Source organism: Scleropages formosus, chromosome 11, assembly GCF_900964775.1.
Source record: "Scleropages formosus chromosome 11, fSclFor1.1, whole genome shotgun sequence".
NCBI classification, from domain to species: Eukaryota; Metazoa; Chordata; class Actinopteri; order Osteoglossiformes; family Osteoglossidae; genus Scleropages; species Scleropages formosus.
The window spans coordinates 5,135,484-5,153,321 of record NC_041816.1 but is presented as its reverse complement, the minus strand read 5'-3'; the positions used below and the strand labels follow the sequence as shown (position 1 = coordinate 5,153,321).

At 46.7% G+C, this 17,838-nt stretch overlaps 2 protein-coding genes across 15 annotated transcripts in view; both read left to right on the top strand.

The window, feature by feature from the left end:
- Positions 1 to 10,970, top strand: part of tead1b (TEA domain family member 1b) — a 68,282-nt gene extending 57,312 nt beyond the window's left edge. For all 14 annotated transcript variants that reach the window (XM_029256425.1, XM_029256424.1, XM_029256423.1 and 11 more), the window contains 8 exons: positions 154 to 288; positions 530 to 576; positions 787 to 848; positions 1,920 to 2,044; positions 2,568 to 2,741; positions 5,036 to 5,176; positions 5,329 to 5,481; positions 7,696 to 10,970. In XM_029256425.1, the coding sequence (XP_029112258.1) occupies positions 154 to 288; positions 530 to 576; positions 787 to 848; positions 1,920 to 2,044; positions 2,568 to 2,741; positions 5,036 to 5,176; positions 5,329 to 5,481; positions 7,696 to 7,809 (951 nt within the window). In that variant the 3' untranslated portion in view covers positions 7,810 to 10,970. The remainder of the gene's footprint in view (positions 1 to 153; positions 289 to 529; positions 577 to 786; positions 849 to 1,919; positions 2,045 to 2,567; positions 2,742 to 5,035; positions 5,177 to 5,328; positions 5,482 to 7,695) is intronic.
- A 4,239-nt stretch (positions 10,971 to 15,209) lies between these two features.
- On the top strand, positions 15,210 to 17,502 carry LOC114911892 (ras association domain-containing protein 10-like). The gene is given in 2 exon segments (XM_029256358.1): positions 15,210 to 16,465; positions 16,467 to 17,502. Coding segments are annotated over 2 exon segments (1,764 nt in total). The 5' UTR covers positions 15,210 to 15,263; the 3' UTR covers positions 17,029 to 17,502.
- Positions 17,503 to 17,838: the final 336 nt, after the last annotated feature.

The window sequence follows — 17,838 nt, the reverse complement described above, 5'->3', positions numbered from 1 at the left end:
GCCATGTCCTCCTCCAGCTCGATGGGCTCGCTCTCCAGCATGGTGGCTTTTTCCCCGTTTGCCTGCTGCTTTGCTGTGTGCATGCTCCCCCTCCCCCGTGACACCCCCCCCCCAGCGCTGAGCCCTCCCTGTGACCCCCCCCCCCCATTGAAGGACCAGACAGTGAAGGACAAGGCCCTCCAGAGCATGGCGTCCATGTCGTCGGCCCAGATCGTCTCCGCCACGGCCATCCACAACAAGCTTGGTTTGCCGGGCATCCCGCGCCCTGCCTTCCCAGGAGCGGCCGGGGTAAGAGTGCCGCCACGCCAGCATTCACGCGGCGTCCAAATCCCATTTTACACACAGCCACCCTTATCTGATAGGTGCACGGGGAGTGCGAATGCCGGCCGAGATAAGGGCGCTGCTTTCCTCGCTTGTGCGCTTCGTGTCACGTTGACAGTTATTTATGAAGTACCACAGCAGGCTCTTCAGACAGATGTGCACGAGCTTATTTCAGGTGTCCGTTTATACGTACACGTCTTTTCTCCAGTTTTGGCAGGGGATGATATCGACAAGCCAGCCTGGATCGTCGCAAGAGTGAGTACTGCTCGATCCTGCAGCAGCGGCTGTTTCCCATGTGCGTTGGGTCGCAAACCCAGAGACGGGACCTCAGAGGGTTGTTTCCTCCCCCTCTGCATTGTGGTCCTCCTGCACTGTTGTTTTTCATTAATTTTATTCCTTGTGTGTGGCCGTCCAGAGCAGCACATTTTTCTCAGATCGTCTGTCTGTGTGTGCCATTTCTTGCAGCATCAAGCCTTTCGCCCAGCAGGCGTACCCCATTCAGCCGACAGTCACCACACCCATTTCAGGTACACACTTCCTGTCTGCCTGGGTGGCGACGTAGAACACATAAGTGTCCTGTTTAATGTCAGTGTTTTCAGTTTAGTGTAAAAATACAATTTGGCAACTTAACGTTACTGTAGTGCTTACAGCCATCACCTTGGAGTCCAAGGACTCGGGTTTGAATCCCACTTCCCACGGCAGTACCCTTGATCGAGGTTCTTACCCTGAACTGATATAGTACGTTTACCCTTTTCCAAATGGGTAAATCAGTGTAAATAGCTTAGTGTACAAACCTAGTATTGTATTATAACCTATGCTACCAGCTTGGGCCCAGCTGGTAACGTACTGGTTAGAGCTGCTACCTTTGGACCCAAAGGTTGCACGTTCGATCCCTACCTCCCATTGTAGTACCCTTGAGCAAGGTACTTACCCTAAATTGGTCCAGTAAAATTACCCAGCTGTATAAATCGGTAAATAATTGTCATCTTAACATTGTAAGTCGCTTTGGAGAAAAGCGTCAGCTAAATGAATAAATATATTATAGGGAAAAATCAACTTGGTGAATAATAGACCTTGCAATGCTGATTTCATTCCCTGCTTTTATGTATAAAAAGAAAAAAACAACAATATCCAGCTGTGTAAGTGTAAGCCATATAAATAAGGAAATAGATGAGGGTGCAGTGTAACATTGTAAGTTGCTTTAGCAAGTTAATAATGATGCTGTTGTTAATGATGGTAATCATGAGGGTGTACTGTCACCATGGGGCAGAAAGTGGCATAGTGGTTAAGAGCATCACTGTAAAATAGGGTTTGAATTTCCATCTTATTCCTGTTGTAGTACCCTAGATCAGGGTACTTACCCTGAATAGATGCAGTAAAAAGTTCCCAGCTGAGTAAATGGGTAAATCGTTGTTCGCAGCTTAATGTACAAACCAAACACTGAGTCACTTTGGGGAGGGGGGTAAATGGTTAAGTGACATTGAATGACAATGTTTGTGATGTACCGTCACGTTTGGTGTCTGTGCAGCCACCATGGTGCAGGAGAGTATTTGAGAATGAAGCGGTGCTGTGAAGAGTTTTTCTTTTGGGACCCGCAGGGTATGAGCCCCCTACAGCCCCAGCTCCCACTGTGCCAGCCTGGCAGGGCCGCTCCATCGGGACCACCAAGCTCCGGCTGGTGGAGTTCTCGGCCTTCCTGGAGCAGCAGCGGGACCCGGACTCTGTGAGTTCTCGCCCTGCTCCTCCGGCACCTTCTTGGTCACTCCTTCACTTCCATCCTTCGAAACCTTTTATGTATCCAGCGAAAGTTAGTCAGGGGGGAAGAGAACGCTTTCACTGTCTCTGGAGAACGTGTCATACATCAGCAGCCCTGAACTAATTTTTTGAGAAGTGCTTACACATCTTTTATTATTTGCCATGGACATGGGTGATCTGTCATGGTTTGTCAGCATTCCTAACTGATTTTATCTTTCTATTGATATTGCATGACAGCGGTCGTTTGTCTTGCATTGTTTGCTAAATGTGTGTGTGTGTGTGTGTGTGTGTGTGTGTGTGTGTGTGTGTGTGTGTGTGTGTGTCCGGTGTCTGCCAAAGATGCTGGGTGACAACCGAACTAAAGTGCAACAATGAGTTTGAAATAAGGCTGATAACGAAATCAAACGAGTTCCATATCCCCGGAATGATTCTGCGGAATTGTTGCAGATTGAATGAGTTTGAATCTAACGCAATTTCCTCTACCCCTGCAGTACAACAAGCATCTCTTTGTGCACATCGGACAGACAAATCACTCCTACAATGACGCCTTGCTGGAGTCGGTGGACATTCGGCAGATTTATGACAAATTCCCCGAGAAGAAGGGGGGTCTCAAGGAGCTCTTTGGCAAAGGGCCGCAGAATTCCTTCTTCCTTATAAAGTTTTGGGTGAGTTTTTTTTTTTTTTTTTTTTAAATGTTGTGGGAATGCCAAACCAGTTTGGCGAGTGACCTGTGCTCTTCTGAGAAGCCAACGCGTGCACACATGCGTGCACGCACACACGTGAGCATGCACCCTGCTTGTGTGTGTGGACCTTTAAGAAGACACACTGTGTGTGTGTGTGTGTGTGTGTGTGTGTGTGTGTGTGTGTGTGTGTGTGTGTGTGTGTGTAATGGTGAGACTGGTCTGACTAGCTTCTGGGACTGTGTGTGTCTGTGAGAGAGAGCGAGAGAGAGAGATGCTCAGACAGGCCTGAAAGGCCCCAGCGCAGGCCTCACCGGGCTTGGCTCTTTGAGCTGTTCAGGCTTTATTGAGGCTTTGTTTGAACACCTGCCTGCTGTCTGAAAGGTGCAAGGGATTATGGGAGAAAGGGAGCGCCTGTTGCCCTCTGCTGATAGAGGCGTGCGGCGCTGTTAGCACCTTTCTTCCTCTCTGGGGTTTCACTGTTTACTGTACAATGCGCTGGAATAATGCCGCTCTGGGGCTTTTCAAGCGCACTTCTGCACATTTTTGGACTGGATCTATTTTCATGGCGTTGTGTGGCTACATTTTCTCTTCTCTCTCCCCCCCACCCCGCTTTCAGTTTTAGTGAGACTGGAAGTTCACTGATATTTATTCTATGTGAAAACTTGTTTTTTTATTAATAGGGGAATTCTTTTTCAGAAGTGATTTTTTTTTTTTTATCAAACACCTGTATTAAAAAATGTTTTTTTTTTTTTTTTTTTTTTTTAATTTTATTCCATCATGTCCTCGAAACTTTGAGTCAGTGTCTATCTCTGTCTGTCTATGGGAAAAAGAAACAGTTTGCACAAAGAAAAGTGTTCAGAGTACTGGAGTGTCCACATGTGTATCATGTGAGAGCGTTCTTCAGCATGAGCTTTAGTCTTTGCACCACCTGTCAGACAGATGGATATTAAGGTGTGTTTTTTTTTTTTTTTTTTTTTTTTTAGTTTTTGCGGATGTAGTGTGAACGATGACTGCCTCGTTTTGTCTTTGTGCGAATGTAGAAACCCGAACTGGAGAATGTTCAGGTGTGCTTTACCGTGCATCCGTGAAACGCGGGTCGCCATGTTTGGCGTCGCTCGGCACAAGGACGTGCGATCAAAGCCCCCCACTAATTCTGTTTAATATTTCAAAACAATGGGGTGACCCGGCAGCCCCCTAATGGCTGTTCAAGCATCATGGCCGTTTGGTCGAATGCGAAATGCTAACTAGCAGCGCCTGACAAAGTGGGCCCCGGCGCTCGGAACAAGGCCTTTCAGATTCTTTTGAAGTGCTGTGCAGATCTGAATTTCAAATGAAACGCAGAATCCGCACAATAATACCCCTCGGAATATTATATCAAAATATGACTGCCTGTCTTAATGAAGGAGGAGAATGCAAGACGCAGATATTTGCTGTTATCATAGAGGTAATGAACATCGTGTTCTTGCTGCTGAGGCTCTCTGATATGAGTACTTTTTTATTTTTTTTAATTTTAATAAGTACAAAATGACCTTTTAACAGATTCTCATTCAGTCTGCACTTCAGATTCTTTTTCTGCATTAACTTTGAGGGGGAGAAGTTTGAAAATGGCTGGAAAAGGTGTTGTTTATAATATTTGGACGTTATCACATTGGGGTGGGACCTGAAGGGTGGACATCAGTGCACCTTTAAAATGGAGAAAGGAAATGTTTTCCCTCCAAAATTGCTTTGAAATTCTCACTTGAGCTATTCTTAATTTTGGCAGGAGTGCAGCAATATAATCTTGGCCTAGTGACTTTCATTTCTGTGCTAGAACTAATTCTGTTTGCCAGTGGTCAATTTCACCGTCAAGCCTGGACTTGTTCTCGTGGTCCTAACATTTTCGTATGTGCTGTTTCTCCGAGTGGCCGCTAGAGGGACCAGTTTCTCCCGTGGCCTTAAACACATGCAAGGCTGAGTAATATTGTAGTAATTCATTCAGCCGATGCCTCCTTCAACGAGACTCACAGGAACAGGTTTTGTGCACTGGGCTACTTGCGTCGTAACGATTTGATGAGCTATGTAATTTTTATGGGGGGGAATCAAGGGTACTGCATTAGAATGTGGGATTCGAAGCAGCGGTTTTTGGTCGCAAGGCCGCAGCTGTAAGTGTTATACTACTCGCTGCATGCTCGAAAGACTATGGGAAAGCTGGGAAAATGGTCAGCTTTAAAGACAAGAAAGGACAAAGAATGCTGTTCGCTGCACAGCCCATCAATTCTGTGCTGCTGGCACTGCAGGCTGACCTCAACTGCAACATCCAGGACGATGCAGGAGCCTTCTACGGGGTCACCAGCCAGTACGAGAGTTCGGAGAACATGACAATCACCTGCTCTACGAAGGTGTGCTCTTTTGGCAAGCAAGTGGTGGAGAAAGTGGAGGTGAGCATCTCAGTGCAAGTGGGGCTTTGACATGGTTGTGACGGTGCTAGCTATAACTAAAACATTTCCCCCTTTCCACTTTTTTTTTCTGAAAGGTCTGTGTGTATGTCTGCAGTGTTGTGCATCTGGTGTGTTTTACCCTCTCTTCTCAGACCGAGTATGCGCGATTCGAGAACGGACGCTTTGTGTACAGGATAAGTCGGTCGCCCATGTGCGAGTACATGATCAACTTCATCCACAAGCTGAAACACCTGCCGGAGAAGTACATGATGAACAGTGTCCTGGAGAACTTCACCATCCTGCTGGTATGTCCCCACCCTTCCCCTTACCGCAAAGTCTTTTTGGAAATGTCCATTGCTGAAGTTTACCAGGGGGAAGTATATCCTGGCTCCTCACCTTATGAGCTGAGAGGAGAAGTCTGTCTTTAGCTCGATTTTAAAGTCCCAGTTCACTTTTACCACCATGTTTTAAATCAGTAAAAGCTCAATAGTCCAGCTATCCCTTGATTTATTACACTGGTTACGTTCTGTAGAAACTCATTCTGAAATAGAAAAATACTCTGCAAGATCGTATAAGACTTATTTCATTGTTTTATTAACTTTAGCAGCATAAAATTAAAACTACCCCAATCCTGTTAACCAATCCTAATTTATTATCAAGAATGGAATATGGAAAAACTGCATAATGAAATTCCTTCCATTACTTCTAATGGAGGGAAATTCCAATTTGTGCCAAGTTCACCCGAAAACCACTGTAAATGATGCCCAACAATTTCTTTTTTCCCCCCAATTTGATTGTCCTCACCTTTTTTTTTTTTTGAGCTCTGCATGTGTCTGGAGCTTTTTTGAATTGCACGTGGTTGCAGTAGCAAACATGAGCCTCTACGTCTGACAATTAAAAGCCTACATTCAGAGCACAGGTAGCAACTAATTTTATGTCCTTTTTTTTTTGCCATTTCTGCTTCATCAATAAATACAGAAATTAGTTTGGATTATTTTATGCTTGCTATTTTTAAGGTTTACAGGGTTTGTAGGGCAAAGGAAAGCTATTTGCTGAAATTTCATTTTGATGAAAGGCGATAAGTTTACTGTATATAAATTTTCTATAAAATCAATGTAAACTTATGTTAAGTATGCATAGACTCAGCCTTATGAAAATGATGGCTTTGTCACATACAAATGAATGAATAATTAGAAATAAAGCAGTGGTTGAAAATGGAGAATGCAAACACGTGAACACACAGGCAAGACCACAGAGGAGCAGAATGCAGATGAAGCATGGGTATGGAGTTCCAATAGTGCAGTACTTTTCACAGTCAGATGAGCATAACCGAAAATGAGCTAGGTGGCCCTGCACTATTCTGTTTTTCCTTTTACTAGTTAATGGACTTGCATGTGCTCTGCAAAAGACAAAAATTTTAGATAACACAGGTCCTCAATCACTTATCCAAAACCATTGTGGCCAGATGTTTCGGAATTCAATTTTTTTTAATTTTAGGAAACATGAAAGATAACACGTTGCATATACCATATATTATGCAACACCCACCAGTGGGTCCAGGGCAGTACCCTGTTATCACTCACACGACTTTTTCTGCAGCGAAAGTATGAACATTTACATTATGATATATACAGACATTAAACAGTATTAGTTTTTTATATAGTTAATTTGTATAGTAATAAACTGGTAAATGAAACTGAGATATAGACAGTAAGTACTGTAGCATCTCTAAGGAAAACTTTCAGCAAAACTTCACAAATACAGTTTCAAACTAAGGTAAATACCTGTACATATAAAACACATACATGTTCATCACCTGTGGTTGCTTGAAGACCTTGGAGGAGAGTACATCCGTCATCGTCGTCGGGTTTTGTTTTTACATGTTCGTTGCTAAACTTGGGAAAAACGTTGGTTTTCAGAACTTTTTTTGGCTGCCTGAATTATCGATAAAGGACTGTAGACAGGTATTAGTAATAGTAATATGCTGAAAAATAGTGGCATCCTAAACTGATAAGTCCAGCAGTGTTAACATGAGGAGCCAGTGTTTCCTGTTTTTAGACCTGGAACTTGGGAGGTAAACTGCTTAGGTCTGCTCTCGTTTTTCTCCCAAGCAATATACACTGTTTGTTTTGTACAATAAACTACTGATAAGGATTTGCACATATATACAGCTGACAAATTTTTACTGTATTAGTTCTGGGTAAGTATCTTGGTCACAGGTGCTATGGCAGGAGTAGGGATTTTTTGAATGTAGGGTAGGAGCCCAAACCACCACGCCACCCCCTTCTCAAGGTCTAGAGCAGTCCCATAATGTATGGAAGGTTGCATGTATGCAGTAAAAGGCACGAGTAGAAAAATTAGTGCTTTCTCTGTTGTCTCAAAAGCAAAATGAACCCGACATCTGTTTAAAGTACCTTGATGCTGTGAAGGAGAATCTGCTGCTCTTCGCTCACCTTGTTCCACGCCTTGTCTGGCGAGCAGCCTGTGACACTGACAGGCCCGTGTTCCTCTGCCCGCAGGTGGTGACAAACCGCGACACACAAGAGACCTTGCTGTGCATGGCATGTGTGTTCGAGGTGTCCAACAGCGAGCACGGAGCCCAGCATCACATCTACAGGCTGGTGAAGGAGTGAGGGACGGTGGCCACCCGCGCGCTCACACACACAGACACACACACACGCACACACACACCTTTCGCACAGACTCAACCTCAACGCAAGTGGCAGTGCCTCTAAATTGAAAATCAGACCCAGATTGCTTTGCGGTCACATTTGGGTGAAGCCTATTAATATTATTATTTTTCTTCCTTTGACTTACTTAATGTATATGTGTATGACTGCAGCTGTGAATTGCGGTACAGTTGTATTATGTTTTGATACAAAAAAGGTTCATTTTAATGAATGACTAGTCAATGTTTGTAGGAAGATGTACATATAAAGTGGAAGTGCATAACATAAGACAGAATTATCTGTTGGTTGCATTCATTCAGCAGACAACGTCTTTTTTTTCTGAATTTGTTTCCACATTGTGTTGTCTTGTAAGAAGGAAAAGAACTACAAAGATAGTAGCTTTGTTTCATGGCTTATGTAAACTACATAATATGTATTTGAGTGTGTATGTATGTGGTCGCTCGTGTGTTTGTATAGATGTATATACATGCACACGCATACACATGTACATTTTCCAAAGAAAAAGTATTTGAAATATATAATTTTGGATAAGTACATTTAAGAAGAAAAAATGAGAGCTATTTAGAAGATGAAAAGCTTGTGGATATCGTAACTACAAGGACACTACATGACTTAAGCGTTTGTAGTGTTCGGGGAGCACAGACTCCAGTCCAGTTTAAAACAAAAAAAAAAAAAGTTTCACTGCGTCAGGTGACACACACGAGTGAATGCACTGTGAGAACCACGTATTTACACATGTGGTTTATATATACGTACATATATACATATATAGACACACGTATAAATTGCCATCGAGGCCTCAGCCTGGACAAACCGTGTCGTCGCAATAAGAAACCCATCAATGATACCCCTTTAAATTCTCCTGTGCTGTGCAGATGTTCTCCAACTATGTAAATGGAAAACGGAGTTTTTTAAAAATTTTAGAAAAAAAAACAAGCATCACTTTGGGAAGAAAAGCACTGCAGTACTTCTGAGCTGATTGTCACCTTGTCCTGAGCACTTGGTTCTTCTGCTAGAACATGCCTTACTGAGGTGTCGCCCGTTACGTTTGCCTTCTAGATTAGAGACGAAAGAATTGTACGTGTCGGGAGCTGGTAGGGTTGGGTTGGGTGGGGTGGGGTGGGGTGGGGGGGGTGTGTGGCTGTACGGCGTCTCCTTTGTGCGCCTTTTCTGCTGCAGTGCGTGACCTCCCAAGAAAGGTGCGCACGCAATTCATTTATTAGACACTCATATACACACACACTTGCACACAGAGCTGTGTCCCGTGTCGCCTGGTCGCTGCCTACACACACCTGATTCCTGCAAACCTGTGGCCTACGTTAAGTTTTCTACAACTCTGAGCCTTAAAAAAGAAAACACGGTGGTGGTGTGAACTCCAAAAGATGCCATTAAAGCTGTGAGCTCTTTCCTAAGCTGGAAGACGTTTGTCGTCGTCATCACGTCGTGGGAACTCCTTACAGTACAGAACTGCCAAAGTTTAAATAGTCATACAGTGCCTTAGTGTATGTCGTAACACTGACCACCATTCTATCGTTGGAGCTCCCTTTCTCTTCGTTTCCAGGACATTTCGATCAATTTGTGTGAATAAGGGGAAAAAATATGCTTGACTTTATCTTTCACATATAGATGCCAACTTTTAATTATACTTTCAGTGACAGAAACAAGACGATAGAGATATGAATTCTTTCAAGATCTGGTCATATAGTTACTGTCATTGGGTTTATTTTTCCAGAGTTAGACAATGTATGCTGAACTGATTTTGCCTTTAACATTCTGAAAGACCAAAAATATGTTGTCAAAGTGTACTGGATCTCAAATCGTTTCCTGCACTGTCATGTGAAGGTGCCTTGGGTTTGACATCTCCAGCTTAGAAAAGACAAAATAAAAAAATCTTAATCACTAATTGTAGCAAAACCAAAAAAGTATACGTAAAAGGATCACCACATTGCCTTTTTTAGGTTTTGTTAAAAAGAAAAAATGAGGGACACCTTCTGTTGCCATGGAGGCAGATGTGATTTCCTACAATTATACACAAACAATGCAGAGGGTGATGTATAAAATAACTGTACAGACAGCAGAGTGATCACAGCTCCTGCTTAAGGGCCTTCTTTCTTAAGCAGGAAATATTTTCAACAAAACTGATACTTTTTTCCTCTTTTTTTTTTTAAAAAAAAAAAAAAAGTCTGCTGTTCAAATCATTGTTTCAACTACAACTACACTAAATATGGGTTTTAAGTTGTATGAGCTGCCTTGGACTTGTAATTTTCCCTCAGAAGTAGGTGAGGTCTTGCTAAAGTTGCCTCTTCTGTGTATAAACCGCATTTGGTTCATAACTTGATAACCTGAACACTGTTTGGGGGTTTTCTGCCCTGCACGTTCTGCTCGTCCGGACCGACACTACCATGAATGTCCTGTGACTGTTAGAATACACACTAACTGACATACAATTAACAGACAAACCTTGATTCCCATGAGCTGCTCTTAAACATCACTTTTAGGAGAAGAAGAAAAGCTGTTTTTATTGCCAGATGTCCCCCCCGTTTTTATTTAACTTTTATTGAAACTGTCACACCAGCTCCTGTGGTAACAGTTTCATGCATCTGATGTCACAGCTCACACTAGGAAAATGGGGGGGGGGGTCCAAACACACACACACACACACACACACACAAATCCAAGCAGAGTTAGTAAAACTACCCTTTGTGATGCTACGTGCCTGAAGTAGACGATGGACGTTTGTATTATTTGCAGTCTAATAGCCTTTGTTTCGTTAACCTCATTTTTACTCCTTGAACGGTGTACGACGGCCGTCTCGCACTGTCTCTGTACCTGTGACTCCGTTCCGTTTTCTGTTGTGCTGCGCGACGGTTCTTGTGACGACTTCATTATATTGAGATGTCACGTCGGTGGTGATGCTGTTACCGCTGCGCTGCTGGTACTTCGGACGCGTCGGCTGCGGCCCCCTTTGCCCACCCAGAGGCCGTGAGCCTTGGGCCATGTGGAACGCTTGGACGTCTGCAGGAAGTGCCGACGCCGAGCGAATCAGCAGCTCAGCTCTTGTTACTTGTTTTGTATTCTGTCAGTTTGTAGGTACTGGTACCTTTTTTTTTTTTTTTTTTTTTTTTTTTTTTTTTTTTTTTTTTCCTTTTTGTTAATTACCATTTTTAAATGTTGGCTTTAAAGTGATCTTTTTTTCCTGGAGCTCGGATGGTATCATGAGAACTGTTGGGTTTGTGTGAACATTTTGTTTTAAAGGTGCTTTGTATAAAGGAAATCATGTATCCTGGCTTGTCTCGGTACAAATATGTGATACTTTTACTATCCACCTTGTCGGTGAGGAGAAGAGGACTGAGGAGTAGCCTGCTTAGTGTGTGTGTGCGTGCGCGCGTGTTCATTTCTGCAGATGGTCTCGTCTTTTGCTCCGTAACATTTTGATGCCTTCTTGATAAAGTGGTAGATATTTTGTAGCTTTCTAGAAGATTTGTATGCATATAATATCAAATGAAAATAAAGGATAAAACAATTTCTCCTTGTGGTTATTAATGCGTGCGGCGTGTTTGTGTTCTCGTGTGTGAGATGTGTACAAACCCATCTAACCCTGTGTTTTTACAGATTATTTTGATGAAGCCCTGGGTGGGGAAAAAGCTGGTGCTGTACCTTTACACTGAAATCCTCTGCTTCACCTGAATTACTTTACCAAAAGAAGTGTGTTCTGTAAAGACTAAAGTGGATTTGCATAAAGGCTGAGTAGAAGGTGAGAAGGACCATGTTAGAGTATAGACGTATAAAAAGAAACGCGTGTCGAAATCTCGAGGCGGTCACTTACAGAGCGTGATCATCGCGCCGTGTATCTTGGCTCCGTATCTATTTATTAGCCGGAGTTACCGGGCCCTCCGGTGACTAGTTAAGGCCGTTAACGTCCCACTAGCTGGGTGTCTCCTGCACAGGGTCCCCTACTTTGTGTCATGTATTGCGGGCTGAGGTCGGCGTTTAATGTGTTTGATATGTGGCACACGCTTAAAAGCGCATGACGTGAATATTTCTAGAAATGCAATAACACAAGGAAGGTGAAATGGTTCAGGGAAGTTAAGCCAGCCAAGTTGCTACAAATGTTTGAAGGTGTTCAGCACTGCGTTTCGCAATTAAAATATGCGGTGGAATATCAATAGATTTATAGCAACGGGTTGTTTTAATTAGTCATTAATTTTTCCTTACATTGGAGTGTGAGTTTCGCAAACATGCTCAGTTCACACACAGTGTGTGGACAATTGGTTTGGAGCAATAAAGCTCCAAATTGATTCTTAACCTGTTTAACAGGCAAAGGCTGGATTGTTTCACTTAAAACCCAATGACTCTGTTGGTTTTCACTGAATTTAGAGGACATTTTTGACATGCAGCTGCTATATGAAATGCCCAAAGACTGAATTTTGTTACTGTAGCCCATGAATTAGTGTAAATATGCACAGTACAGCTAATGTTGGATGACACACATTTGATCTTGAATGTGCTGCATAATTATGTCTTAATCCCAGACCCCAAATGACTTTTAGTTTATTCTTTCTAGTGTGTTAATGTAAACATCTACAGTATATTAGTGTGCGCGCTGCTGCTCGTCACGTGTAATGTGAAAACGTGGAGCTTCTCAGGGTGAGCGCAAGGGGGCGCCACACCACACTTAACGGGGCTCTCTGGTAATGCCACCCCTCTGGAAGGATTCACCTGTTGGCTGCAGCTTGTTCTAGAGTCAGTCTGCTGAAATATGACCATACGTTCTCGTGCTCCATGACACCTGGCCAAGTGTGAGGCTGTCGAGTGTGTCCCTGCACACCTTGCGGGGGGGGGATGGGGATTAGCACTGTAAAGGCTCTGGGTGTGAAAAGGTCCCTAAATTACATCATGTTGCCTAAAAATACTCATTCTGTCTCAGGGTTTGTGTGTGAGTTGATGGTGCGAAGGCCTGTGGCTGTGGTGGGAGCCCTGTTGCTCTCTGTTCTGTTGCTCAGCCAAAGGATGGTCGAACCTTCAACGCAAACTGTCCCGTGCTGCTTGTAGTGGGGGTAAACACTCAAAATATTTCCAGTAGTGGAATGAGGGTCAACTGGGGTCAGAATGTATCTCTGAGGAGCAGACAGGCTTAGTATGTGTGACCCCCAGAGGGTGCCAGTAGGGGGCGCCACAGTGACTCTGCGCTCACAAGTTCGAAAGATACTTATTCATTCGTCTTTACTGATGCTTTTTTCTAAGGTGCCTTACAGTCAGAGATACATTAGAGTCATGGAGTTAGTGTTCAGCCATCCACACAGCAGAGCAACATAACACACAAGTATGCGTGCACTTTACAGTCACCATTCAATCTGTCTTTGGAGTGTGCAAGGAAACCAGAGCACCTGCAGTAAACCCATGCGAGCAGAGGAAGAATGTGCAAGCTCCACATAGGCCGAGTAGGATCGGAACCCATGTCTGAACCTGTATCCCAGGAGATGGGAGGAACCAGCGGTATCTGCTTCTCCGCGATATTGCTGTGCTCACCATGTGTGTCGTGTGAGGGGCGAGGGCTGTGCCCCCCCCGGCTTAATTCGTCATTTCATCTGAGAAAGACTTCTCCTTCCCACCAGGCCGCCGCTACAGGGCTTACTACTCGCTCAGCTGCATCTCGCCGGGCACGTCGGCGCCGTCTTTTTGTGGCACCGTATGTGGGGCATCCAAAAACACACCAGTACTGAGACACGGGGAAAGCGCAGCACTCATGTCACACACACATAAGGTCACGGTCGTGTCGAATGTCACTATTAAAAATATAAATCACAGTATTCAGTGCTGTGAGATTGATTGCTGACTGACTGAACCTATGTTCAATCAATCAGTCACCCAGGTGCTCTGACTTGGGATGTGGGAGACTTTCCCGTGTACTGACTGACTAAACAGGACTGTGTGTGTCTGAGATTGCCCAAGATTGCCCTCTGATGGGGTCCTGTCCAGGATGTACCCTTCTTCACCCTGTGCTTCTGGGATAGACTCCTGACCACCGCGACTGCTCTGAACAAGCAACTCTCGGTAATGGATTAATAGAAGGGCGGCTGAAGAATGGATGATTGATTGATTGGACGGATAATTGATTGATTGGATGGAGTCCTAATTACAGTACAGTTTATATTTGAATAGGAGAGAACTTGAACTTGTGTTGCAGGGGGTTTGCTCAGGGCCCCCTCCCCACCATTAATAGCTGTCTCTTTATGGAAATTTTATTTTGACTCTGAGCAAAGAGGTGTTTACAGTTCCCCTCCGAGCCCCGTTCGAGTTCTCAAACCCATCATTTCTCTATTTCTACGTTTCTTTTCGCTGCTCGTCCGCGAGACGCGGGCGCGCGCTTTCAGCGCTCCGTCGCCTCTGCGGAGAAATTCCGAGCGCAGCTCGTTCGGAGCGAAAGAAAGAGAAAAGGTGCGTAACTCGTCACACAAGTTTCAGCAGAGGGCGATCGCGACGTGTGTGTGTCCGTGTGCGGACAATGACCATGCATCTCGAGCCGGGTCCAAAAGCACAGGGCGCTCACTTATTATCATTATTATAGTCATTATTATTATTTTATTGCTCTAGTGCGGAGGGGTGCTGACAATAAGAAACCCCGTCGTAAAAACACCAGGCTGAAGAGCGCGAGGGCACTTTACGGGGACAGGATAAGCTTTTTTTTTTTTGGGAGGGGGTCAGAGATCAGAAAAATATTAATAATAAATAACGCTGAGTGCAGCAGGTCAGATATTGACATAATTTTGGTAGATTTGCCTGAATGTTGAAAAATGGGTCGTAAACCGCGCCTTTCGTGTTAAATTCTGCGCTTGTACAGTACATGATTTTTGCTAATCATCATGCCTTCATATGGCAGAAAAGAGAATGTATAAACTGAATAATTAAATAATGCTAATAAAGTAATAAAGTTTTGATGATCACTGTAAGTTCCTGTTGGGGAGAGAGAACGAGAGAGAGAGAAAGTGTGTGTGTGTGTGTGTGTGTGTGTGTGTGTTTTTTCAGAGTGGGCGGTGTCACTGGTGCCTTTACTAGAGTTTGCTGTCAGTTGTCATGCGAGCGGCGAGGCGCTCAGGCTCGCGACACTCCGCGCCACACGGACGCTCCTCATCGGCGGCTCGTCGCCTCGCGACGGAGCTCCAGCGCGCGACCCGGGACACCCCCTACCGGGACCGGGATCCCCCCCGCCTCCAGCGCCCAAACTCATATTCGGGCTGAAATGGACTGAAACGGACCGAAGGGGCTCGAGTGCCACTGCTGCTGGGACAGCCCCCCCCCCCACCTCATCTCCTCTCCTCTCCTTCCCTTCCCCTCCCCGCGCTGTCCACGAGCGCTCCGGACAACTCGTGCACGCGCCCTCTTCGCGCTCCGCGACCATGGAGCCGGAGGACAGCAAGATCTCCGTGTGGGTGTGCCGCGAGGAGAAGCTCGTGTCCGGCCTCTCCCGGAGAACCACCTGCGCCGACGTGGTTAAGGTCCTGCTGGAGGAGCAGAGCGCACGCGGGCGCGCCGCCGCCGCCGCCGCCGCAGCCGCCGGCTCCAGCGCGCTGTGCGGACCCCCGCAGTCCTACTGCATCGTGGAGAAGTGGCGCGGGTTCGAGCGGGTCCTGCCCAACAAGACCAAGATCCTGCGCCTGTGGAGCGCGTGGGGCGACGAGCAGGAGAACGTGCGCTTCGTGCTCGTCAAGAGCGACGCGTCCCTGGCGAGCGCGGGGCCGCGCAGCGCGGAGGCGCGCGTCGTGCTCAGCAAGGAGGGTCTGCGCGCGGCGCGCGGCACCGCCAGGACCACCATGGCTTTCTCGCAGGAGAAGCAGCGCAGGATCGTGAGGAAGGCGTTCAGGAAGCTGGAGAAGATCAACAAGAGGCGCGCGCAGAGCTCGTGCCAGGAGCGCAGCTCCTCCGTGGAGAAGATGGAGACCCTGGTGCACCTGGTGGTCTCGCAGGACCACACGATCCGCCAGCAGATCCAGAGGATCAAGGAGCTCGACCGCGAGATCGACAGGTACGAGGCCAAGGTGCACTTTGACCGCATCAAGAGACACGGAGTCAACTACGTGCAGGACACCTATCTGGTGGACTCGAAGGGCGAGGGCGACGCCGCGGACCCCCGGGAGCCGCCGTGCGCACCCCCGGGCCTGGCCCGCTTGGAGGAGTACACGCGCAGGTGCGAGGAGCTCGTTAGGCTGCAGGAGGAGCTGGCCGAGCAGGAGGCTCTCCTGGAGAGCGTCACGGCCGAGATCCAGGAGGAGCTCAACCACAGGTGGATGAGGCGGCGCCGGGAGGAGCTGTCCGGCAGGGAGCCCGAGAGCGGCGAGCGGGACGCAGGGGGCAGGGCGGCCGGGGGTGCAGACGGCGAGCTGCTCGTGGAGGAGGAGAGGGTGAGAACGCAGCTGGACGCGAGCCTCTACATCGGCCTGCGCCTCAACACGGACCTGGAGGCCGTCCGGAGCGACCTGGACTTGAGCGAGCAGCTGTGGGACGCCAAGCAGAAGGAGCTCAGGATTCTGCTCCAGAAGGTGGACTCCTTGGACGGGGAGCAAGTGGCCGAGGAGCCCGAGGAGGAGCCCGAGGGGGGGGGGGCCTGGGCCGGTGGCCTTGGAGGCCACCGGCGGCTGGGTGGAGCAGGCCAGGGGTCTGTCCAAAACCAGGGACGCTAACGACGAGGACTCGGACACGGGTTTGAGCTCCATGCACAGCCAGGACTCGGACACGGGTTCAAGCGGGGCGCGCGCCCGGGACCAGGACTCGGGTTCGGACCCGACGCGTGCCCAGCACGAGGGCTCGGGTTTGGGCGCGACGTGCGCCCTGGACCGGGACCAGGGCTCGGGTTCGGACCCGACGCGTGCCCAGCACGAGGGCTCGGGTTTGGCCCCAACGTGCGCCCGGGACCAGGACTCGGGTTCGGACCCGAAGTGTGCCCAGCACGAGGGCTCCGGTTTGAGCCCGACGTGCACCCGGGACCAGGACTCGCGTTCCAATTCGACATGCCCCCGGGACCAGGACTCGGGTTCCAATCCGACGTGCACCCGGGATCAGGACTCGGGTTCCAATCCGACGTGCACCTTGGAGCAAGACACGGGTTCGAGCTCACCTTGCATCCAGGACTCTGAGGACCCGCCCGTCTGCGAGTCTCTCGTCTGAGTCCACTTTCTGGACCTTTCCCTGCTGGAGCTTCGCCAGCAAACTCAGGGAAGAGTGTGTTTCTCCAGAGTTCATCAAACTTATTTATTAATAAGGATATATGTTCGCTTTGGAATGGCGGTCTGATGGGCCCCATCTGCAGGTCCTTCTTCCTTGTCCGCAAACAGATCCCTGAGTTGTACATTTAAATATATGTTACAACAACAAAAACTGAAGTTCTTGACTTGGCAAAATATGGAAATGGTGCATAGTGTCGAACGTGCGAGCAGGAGATGTTCAAAAGCTCGCATCCAGTGTGATGTCGAAGGAGCAGCGACATTTTAAAGTGAGAAAATAAGATCGCTGCGTATGACTGCTTTTCTGTTGATTTCATAATTCACACACGGGACACTCAACTGAAACGCATGACAGGCTGAATTTTGGGAAAAAAATGTACAACTGTTATTATCATATAGTTCATACTCAGTAGCTCAATAAATGTCATCTGTATAGTAAATAACACTTTACTTTGCGCTGTGATTTATTGTCATTGTCAGGATTGTCCAAAAAATACACTTTCCTGTCTGCTTTGTTTAGAACTAGGAGTTGTGTGTGTGTGTGTGTGTGTGTGTGTGTGTGTGTGAAAAGCACCAGAGTGAATAATGTTTGATCCAAACTAAATGTAGAAGGATATTAAATAATGAGGGACGGTTGATTTAAATGTGTGAAGGTCTCCAGCAGGTCGGTGCTACACACAGGTGTGTCTGAAAACGTATGAGAAATGCCACACTTTAAAAAATGCTTTTCTGTGGCTCAAAATCATAACTGCAC